The sequence below is a fragment of the Protobothrops mucrosquamatus genome, unplaced genomic scaffold (genome assembly GCF_001527695.2).
Source record: "Protobothrops mucrosquamatus isolate PMUCROS unplaced genomic scaffold, P.Mucros_1.0 scaffold77, whole genome shotgun sequence".
NCBI lineage: Eukaryota > Metazoa > Chordata > Lepidosauria > Squamata > Viperidae > Protobothrops > Protobothrops mucrosquamatus.
In genome coordinates, this window is record NW_015386454.1 from 1087358 (window position 1) to 1097505 (window position 10148).

A 10148-nucleotide genomic window follows, 5' to 3' on the forward strand; every position below is an offset into this window, starting at 1 on the left:
AATTCATCATCCTGGTAAAATTCTGTACTAGAAAGGGATAACTAATTCTCACTAACTAGATTTAAGACTACTAAAGAGAACTGGATAAAGGTTACTTTTAAGAACAATATTATTTTTTAAAAAATAAATTATAAGTTCATAAGAACAAAAATGTTTAAGTATTTATATATTGCATTCTATCCTGGGAAAATGAAGAGCAGCATGCATATTTTTAAAATTAGTAAATAAAAATTTCATTGCTTGTGTTTGATGTATTACAAAAGCTATGTAACAAGTTTTAATCAGTCCATTTTACTTCACATGGTAGCTGTGAGGCAAGAAAAGGATGTTTTCAATATAACCCACCTTAAACTGTTAGAAGAAACAAGCTTATATATGTAACAAACAATAACTACTCTTTTAGCATGCTTTGGAATCTTTTAGAGGATAATATTTACAAATGAGAAATGTTAAAGATACCTCACCAGAGTTATGTAAATGAAGGTTCAATCACCCAGGCCAAAAGTATCTGAAAAGGTTAAATCATGGCAACTGGACCAGTTTCACCAGAGATAAACTTTCAAGGTAATCTCAAATATGTTATGAAAAATAAATAGCTCTCATTATTCTGATGAGTGTAGGGCAGTGGTGGGATTCAGATATGTGAACAACCGGTTCTCTGTGTGGATGCCGCTTCCGGAAGTCCATTCTGAGCTTGCGCTACAAAAAATTAGCTACCGGTTTTGCCAAAGTGGTGCGAACCGGCTGAATCCCACCACTGGTGTAGGGTGAGAAATTTGATGATTTGAATATATAAGTCTGGAAATTGTTTTAACATTAATAGAAGTGAGGATTGAGGGGGGTCATAATAATGGAATCATATATGCATTAAGAGTCCACAGCTGGTTGAAGTCATACATATAAAACTTCTGAGTAGGCATTGGGAAAAATATTTTAGCAGACAGTATTTCAGAGTAGAAAAAGTTGTCAAAATACTTCTAAAATATTCAGCTGACTCTCTAGCTTGTTTACACAGTCTGCAGTTCAAGGTGTGTTTGGGTGATAATTGGGCTTATGGCAGTGACAGTGACTGGAAGGCAAACCTGATATGTGGGAGATACACAATGATGCAAAGAAGTATACAAGATTAAAAAAAACACATCTGTATCAACCCATTTAGCATTACCAATTTATCTTAATTGAGTTATGTCAATGCAATTGTCAAATAATAGCAGCAAAAAAAAAAGATAGTGGTAACTTCTTGAAAAGTGTTAACTTTCATGACTTATCACTAATAATACAATCCAAACACAGTTGTCAAATTCACAATATCTTATCCCAAGTTTATGTGGGTGAAAAAAATGATCACCATATAGTAAGATTCTGTATTGATCTCTGGGTTTTATTTCAGAATTATACAAACTTGAGAGCTTAAAATGCAATATTAATATTGCACTTCCCGAGTCAAAATGCATGCTTTTGCAAGAAAGGCAGTCCACATAGCAACCCATATTCGGTAGGCCTTAATATACTGCATTTTGAGGAACTGCCTTAAGCGGCATCACTATTGCAATACAAAATACAATACAAAGTGCCGTTTAATAGATCTCTTGCAGGGGAGGATGGATGGATGAAAAAAAATAAGCAAAACCCACACCAATTTGGACTTAGCCCTTCTCTCCCTTCCAGCCTCCCTCAGTTCCTTGCGCAGCGCCCTTTATATATCGAACGCAACCGGATCTCTACAGGAAACAGAAGCAGCTGTGCCAAACCCTCTCTATGATCCTCTAAGGAAGACGAACTGTCCCGCCTCCTCAAAGGAGATTGGTGGGATCGGATCTCTTCCTGATTGGTCCACAGGAGAAGTTAATCTTGCTCCTCTATCCGGTTCGGCCAGGGTAGGTGGGTGTGGGGAATTAGCTGCAGGCGGGGTGGGAGGTGGATGGGCTGGCCGGACCCGCGACAGACGCTGAGGGATTATCCGTCCCTTCTGCGAATAGGAGGCCCGACGGAGTCTGGCTGGGTAGCTGAGTGAGTGCGGGAGCAATCCCGCGATTTGGGGAGGGGGATTCGGGTGGCCAGCGGCCTAGACTTCTCCACCGCCCCCCCTTGGAGTCGGGCCTCCCTCTGCATTGCCAAGGGAAGCTGAGGCTGGTGCATCTGTTTATGGGCGGCGTATGACGGAGGGGCGTCCTTGGATGTCAGGGGCAGCAACATCGTTGGAAAATACCCAATGCAGGCCAGGAGCTCATCCCATATGAAAGAGCGAGCGGGAGGCAAAGAAAAGGCATGAACGTGACTTTCATCCTAAGGAGCCTTTTTGGTTTAAATTTTTTATGGGAGATTCAGAATTTTTTATTTGAATATTGAAGGCTAGTATCTGTGTCAATATCTGGAATATTTCCAGAGTTTGGTGTGGTTTTTCTTTCCCCACCCCATAATTCTTTTGTAACAAAATAACAGTACAAGTGAAAAGGGTTCTCCAGAAATGTAAACACTGTGAACTATTATTTTGCAGCGTTGGAGATTGCTGTCCAAGATGGCACTTTCTCTTCCCTTGCCATATGTGTGTGCTTTGGTTAGCAAAAAGATTTGCAGCTTAAAATAGCATAAATACATACATACATACGTGCATGATAATAATAGGTGCAGCCTGTCATTAAAGTGAATTAGATTAGATGATGAGATTGGAGAATAAATACAGGATTGGTAGAGTTCTAGTGAAAGTGGTTTTAATTCTTCCAGGCATCACTTGCTTTTTCAGGGTGAGCAGAGATGGTTTGTTTTTGTTGGCTTGCATAATTGTTAATTATTTATTTCACGCAGCAATTACAAGCCTGAATGAGAGCAGTAGCAGAAGCTTCTGAAAATTTAGTGTGGTGCAATAGAAGGGGATGTTTTTCACTCCAGCTTTGGGAGGACTCTGGTATGATATAAACAGATCTCTTGTCAATAGAGTACTAATGATCTTGTTTCCCTGCTTACAATATACCTACTGGACTGCTGTAATTTGCAGTAGTGAATGGTTAAGAAACCGTGACATCATCTGGGAAGAATATGTGTGCAAATATACTTGATTATTCTGTCATTCTTAATAAAACATATATACATATATATTATGATAGGTTGCCAAGCCAGCCAAAACAGTTAGCTGGAAAAGAGAAAATGTCTTCTGAATCCTTTTGTTTGGCTGCTCAGATTAGATTTGATTCCAAATGGCTGAAGACAGACTTACAGGTAAGAACTCCTTAATGTTTATATTTAATGGTTATGTAATATGAGAGCTTTTGTTTTGGAAAGCAATGTAATCCTTTTTGGCAATTTAAAAAGAAAAACCTTGAGATTAAAATTAGCTTTTTCTATTGAAAACAATCTGCTAATTTGCTCAGAAGAAGTAATGAAAATTTACCTTTGTCATAGTCATATATTAAAAGTCAAATTGTATTAAGTGTAATGTTCCTATGAAAGTAGATTTAATAGTCTATCAAATATTATAATAGCTTGCTCTCTATCACAGATTTGAGTTATATGAAGGAATTGTATAGTCTTCCAGATTAATACTAGAGTAATATAGTCAAAAAGTTGCTAATTTTAGTGTTGAAACATTTTAACTGTTTAAATTATGGGCTTGTGGTTAAAAATGAGTAGGGATAGGTAGTCAATATAAATAAAAATGTAAATGTTCGTTTGTTCAAAATCTTAAATCTCCGAAAGTTTTTCACCGATTGCTTTGAAATTTTGACACAACGTTGCATTCGAATACGCGCGTGTTTTTATATACCTACTATTATATAAATGTCACACCTGTGACAGGTAAAAACATGCTTTTTTTGAAAAACAGCGCCATCTGTTGGACGTAAAAGCAGCACACGCTACAATACCCACAAGCATTGTGAAATTAAACATATTACAAACGTGCGCTTTCTCTTTTCTTTCTTTTCCATTTAACCAGACTGAGCACAGCAACGCGTGGCCGGGTACAGCTAGTTGTAAAATAAGAATGTGTCCAAAATGAACTTCTTTTTTTTAAAACAAACTTGAATGAGTACATGGTGCTTTCAAATTATGTGCTTTCAAATTCTGCCGGACTATTTTAGTTGGGTATGAGTCAGCTGAACTTAAATTTGAAACATTGTAAATGTTCCAGATTTAGTTAGGGTTTTGCTTGGTGCATCTCACTTTTCTTCCCCCTGTTGTATATGCCTGTGTGCTACCTTACCACCTCAACCTCCCAACGTTTTCATTTCTGAACCTCTCATTACCTCATACTTAAAGCCAAAAGTTTTGTCATTATTGGTGGCCTTTAAGAAGAGGTAGAGAAAGACTTAGGAAATTGTAAACTAGTTGTATACGCTATACAGTGGTGGATAATTAATCTGCTGATTTTCCGCAGCAACTTACTTTCCCTACTTCCCTTTAGCTGCTACAGCACATGTCCTTGGTTTCAGGTGTGGCATACTCAACTAGTCTGCCTGCGGCTGCTCTGAACTCCTGAATACATAAAGCCAAGGGCTTTCTGCCTTCTGTAACTAAGGGGAGGTAGGGCAATGGAAAGGCAGGTAGATATTCTGTGCTTGTACCCATGCATTTTGATACTGGCAGCTATTCTACTAATCCATATATTCTCTCCAAGTTTCTGCTAGTTTTTAAGAAGAGACTGGACAGTCAATTGTCTGAGATGGTATAGGGTTCTCCTGCTCGAGTGGGGGGCTGGACTAAAAGACCTACAAGGTCCCTTTCAGCTCTATTCTATTCTAAATCTTTTGTAAGAGAAATCTAATTTTTTAAAAATTAAATAGTACTGTTTGAATCTTGAAACATTTTCATGAAGTTGTAAAAATGAAATTTATTTTATGTTGAAAAAAATGTTTGGTGTTCCCAACATAGAGCAGTTTCTTTAAGCATTTTGTATGTACACTGTGTGCACAATTATTAGGCAAGTGAGCATTTTGACCATATCATTTTCATGCATATTTCCCATCTCTAAGCTGAAGAAACCTGAATGCTTAGTGGATATAAGGATATCAGGTGATGTGTATTTGCAATGAGGGAGGGTGTGGCCCAAAGAGATCAGTACCCTACATCAAGATGTGCATAATTATTAGGCAGCTTCTTTTCCTCAGGCAAAGCGGGCCAAAGAGATTTAACTGACTCTGAAAAGTCAAACATTGTAAAAAGTCTTTCAGAGGGATGCAGCACTCTTGAAATTGCTAAGATATTGGGGCGTGATCACAGAACCATCAAACATTTTGTTGCAAATAGTCAACAGGATCGCAAGAAACATGTTGAGAAAAAAAGGTGTACATTAACTGCCAGATTTGAGAAGAATCAAACGTGAAGCTACCAGGAACCCATTATCCTCCAGTGCTGTCATATTCCAGAACTGCAAGCTACCTGGAGTGCACAGAAGTACAAGGTGTTCAGTGCTCAGAGACATGGCCATGTTCAGTGCTCAGAGATGGACCAGATGGATGAGCCCATGGCTGGATCAGTAATGGGCACAAAGCTCCATTTCGATTCAGACGCCAGCAAGGTGGAAATGGGGTACTGATATGGGCTGGAATTATCAAAGATGAGCTAGTTGGACCTTTTCGGGTTGAAGATGGACTTAAAATCAACTCCCAAACCTACTGCCAGTTTTTAGAAGACACTTTCTGCAAGCAGTGGTACAGGAAAAAGTCTGCATCTTTCAAAATGTTTATGCAGGACAATGCTCCATTGCATGCATCAAAGTACTCCACTGCGTGGCTAGCCAGTAGAGGGCTTAAAGATGAACGAATAATGACGGCTTCCTTGCTCACCTGATCTAAACCCTATTGTGTGCCCTTCTTAAATGGGAGATTTAGGGTGAAGGAAAACAATACACCTCTCTGAACAGTATCTGGGAGGCTGTGGTTGCTGCTGCACAAAACATTGATCATCAACAGATCAAGGAACTGACAGACTCCATGAATGGAAGGCTTATGACTGTGGTTGAAAAGAAGGGTGGCTATATGGGTCACTGATTTCTTTTGTTGAAATGTCAGAAATGTTTATTTGTACGTTTTGAGTTGTTTGTTTATTATTCTTTAACAGATGCAAATAAACGAGTTAGAAGAGCAAATTTTCTTTTTTCATTTAGTTGCATAATAATTCTGCACACTAATAGTTGCCCAATAATTGTGCACACATAGGTATTCCCCTAAGAAAATCAAAACCTCACTTTTACTTTCTTAAATATTCAGGTTTGAGGTTTATTAATATTTTGGATTGACTGAGAGCACTGTAGTTGTTCAATAAGAAAATTAATCCTCCAGAATACAACTTGCCTAATAATTGTGCCCACGGTGTATTATATAATACTGTGAACTTTTATAACTCTTTTTTTCAGCTTTTCCAGTTGTTGGGGATGGGTAGGGAAGTTGAGATAAAAGAACCATTAGGAGAAAATAAAGGGTTTTTCCCATGTACTTACTGTCCCCCCCCCCCGCACTTGCCCTGTTCTCTAGGTCTTCACATTTCACAAGTCAATATGAAAAACTATATAACAGTTTAGAGATTTAAAAGTACTTCTTTTAGAGAATAATTTAGGTATTTATGTGTTTATTGATATGCCACTATCTGTTGGAACGCGGACCCAGGCTTAGTTTCAGCATCATGTAAGTGGCATTATGTGTACCAAATCTTATGCTATATGGTTATTTATAGTATAACTTCTGTGCACACTTTCCCATGGTCATCAGTGCCAAGTGTCATCTTATTCAGAAGAGAGAAACTAGTGTGTTGTGATGGTAATTGCCATGTGCTTAGCTCTCACTTTTTTCTATGTGTTTTTGTTTGAGTTAAAAGAAATGACACCAGCTTATAGTAACATGCCTGTGTATGAACCACCATAGAGTGGAACACATGAATAGGTGCGAACTGGTACTAGACTTGTTTACATTTCATCATTGATTGATTAATTCATTGATTGATTATGTACCATCAAGTTGGTGTTGACTGTTAGTGACCACATACATACAATGTTCCAGACAAAGTTGCCTGTTCTCAGAAATAGGTAGGAAAAACATCTCTAATATTTGGGATGCATTTTGAGATGGGAAATAATAACAATATGAGATACTAAGATGCAAAAAAATGGTTGCAAGTAGCATATGAATGGATGCAGATAAGGCCAAGAAGGGAAATTCTTTACATGGTTATATCTTTGCTGTTTCCCACTAGATTGCAGCATGACACTCATATGTGTAATGCAACATTTTTGAATTGCATATATCTTATATGATCTTTTAGTGTGTCAGGTTATACAAATCAAAAGAAGCTTGGACTTGTTTACCATAAGTGTTCAGACAGTCTGTTGAGGAACAGCTAGTTAATAATAGTTTAATTCTGTTGAAAGATCAAGTTCACTGAGAGAAGAATCCAAACATTATTTTGGAAGAACTTAAAAACAGCTAAAGTAATATATCACCTTGAGGATATATTTTCCTTGAATATATTACTGTAAATAGAACATATGTAGAATACATTCCATAAGGGAATAAAATTCAGTCCTGGAACATTACATTTCCCCCCCTCAAACATCCTGGGTATTTCTCAGTGCTGTGACCTATCTTCTGTTATAGGCAATCCATAGGCAATCCAGTTTTATGCACATACAATTTCAGTCTGGGGAAAAATTGGATGCTTGGAAAAGAATGGAATTCTAGTTTTTAGGAGCCAAATTGCTTTTACGCATAATGTGTAAAGCATCAAGAATTAAAATTCATGGAGGTAGCAGTGTATAACTTGTTTAGTATCACAACAAAACAAGGTTAATTTGCATGATTTGTAGCTGCTGCTAAATTTTGTGACTGCTTTGAGTGTGTTGGGTAAGTAAGAGCAATTATGCTTCATCTTTTTGAGTTGCACTTAAAAATATAAAGTTGTCCTAAATCAAACAAAAGGAACGCTAAATAAATATAAGATATAAAATGATATGTAAACAGGCTTCTTCATGCTGAGTTCACTGATAAGCTAAATTCTAAAATGAGATATTAAATTAAATAATTTAAAACAAGGCTTTTCAAAATTTTCCTGTTTTGCATTTTTTGTTGGAAGGTAATGTTTTTCAGAGTTGGTATTCTATACATAGCCTGTGAATTCAACTGATGCACGTGTCATGGTTCCAATACATGAGACCAAATAAATCAGAACTCTGAAGCTAGTAGTTTCCTCAAAGAACATATTTATTGGTTATATAGTATCGGCATGGTCAAAAGTGAAACCAAGTCTGAAAGTCTCTCCAAAGAGTCACACTATTACAGTGATGGCGAATCTTTTAGAGACCGAGTGCCCAAACTGCAACCCAAAACCCACTTATGCATCATCGGGTGCTGGGTGGGTGTGGCCCATTGGGTGGGCGTGGCTGCGGTGGTAACAGACTGGGTGGGACTAAAAAGTTCAATCAATTAATTCCAACTTTGCAAGATCTTTTTTTTTTCCTCGAGAAGTTGAAATTGACTGATTGATTGAACCTTTTTTTTTGTACATGGCGGTGGAGGCCTAAAGTGAAAAGGTTTTATAAAACCCAGCTGAAGGCCTGGGACTGGGGCGACGGCGCGCGTGCCCACTGAAAGGGCTCTGAGTGCCGCCTCTGGCACCCGTGCCATAGGTTCGCCATCACTGCACTATTACAAAGTTAAACTTCCCAACCCAGTGCTATGCAATCAGCTATGTTTCCTAATAGAATAGTTTGGTGGGCTTTCTATCCAACTGCTCCCCCTCCCAATCCAATGGGCAAAAAGGACCTTGGTTCCCACAGGATATTAAATTGTTTAGCAAAATTCCTCCATACCCCCTCCCATCTTTGTGGCAACCTAGAACAAGCAATATGGCTACAGCCAGGTTCGTTGTAGAGTTGACAGTCGGACCCCCTAAGAAGAGAGCAAATCCTGTAGAGGGAACAAAAATACAAGTTAGGAATCCCTCCTGAGTTTCTGAGGGTGTTTATCATAAAACTTCTATCTGCTTTCACATCTGTATATCTCACCCCGGTGGCTTCTGACAAGGGGTAAACCTTCCGCTGAACTAAATATTGTAATTTACCCTTATACAGTCTAGAATCCAAGATACGTTTTATCTCATAATAAGTTTCTCCCTCTACTAAAATGGGACCAGGTGCCTTTTTAGGAATCGGCCGTAAGGACGATTCTGTAACTGGTTTTAACAGACTGCAATGAAAAACGGGGTGAACTTTCCCTAATAGCCATGGCAGTTGTAACTGAACTGTGACAGGATTTATAATTCTGATTATGGGAAAAGGACCAAGAAACCTAGGCCCCAATTTTTTGCTAGGCAATTTCAATCTTAGATATTTAATGGAGAGGTAAACCTTCTCCCCCACATGGAACGGCCTCTGGGGAAACCGTTTCTTATCAGCTTAGTTCCTTGTACGTCTTAGCTGCTTGGGCTAAAGCTTTCTTTACATTCACCCAGTTTGTAACAAGGTCACCCACTGATCTAGGATCTGAGAAGTAGAAGGTTCTTGGGGATATTTGGACATAGGGACAAACTCCCGACTACTTTAAATGGAATAAGTCCAGTGCTACTGTGTACAGTGTTATTGTACGCCACTTCGGCGAAAGGCAGGAGGTCCACTCAATTAGTCTGTTGGTAATTAACATAGCATCTGAAGTATTGTTCCACCATTTCATTTGTATGTTCAGCCGATCCATTCATACTTGGATGAAAAGCAGATGAAAGCCCCTGAGTAGATCCAATCAGTTTTACAAACTCCCTCCAGAATTTTGTGGTAAATTGAACCCCCTATTTGATATAATCCTTTTCAGTGCTCCATGGAGTCAACAGATGTGCTTTAAAAATAACCAGGCTAGCTTTTGTGCAGATGGGAGTCCTGAACAAGCGATGAAATGAGCTTGCTTCGAAAAAAGATCAATGACAGTCCAGATTACTGTGCTCCCCCTGTTTTCAGATAATTCCACAATAAAGTCCATGGCTATCTCTTCCCAGGGCTGCCACTTGCTGAAGTAGTCCAGAAGGTTTTCCAAGGCGCTTTTTCATAGCTGCACAGGTAGCACAGCTTTGTATATAACTTTCAATGTCTTTTTTCATGCCTGGCTACCAAAACTGGCACTACACCAAATGCAAAGTTTTTAGAAACCCAAAATGACCGGCTTGTTTTGCATCAT

General features: G+C 38.5%; 1 protein-coding gene across 1 annotated transcript in view; it reads left to right on the top strand.

Moving 5' to 3' along the window:
- The first annotated feature begins 3085 nt into the window (after nt 1-3085).
- The window catches only part of LOC107284258 (E3 ubiquitin-protein ligase HERC2), a 124863-nt gene continuing 117800 nt past the window's right edge, over nt 3086-10148 (top strand). Inside the window, exon 1 of the mRNA XM_015812289.2 lies at nt 3086-3216. Within this exon, the coding sequence (XP_015667775.1) occupies nt 3145-3216 (72 nt within the window). The 5' untranslated portion in view covers nt 3086-3144. The remainder of the gene's footprint in view (nt 3217-10148) is intronic.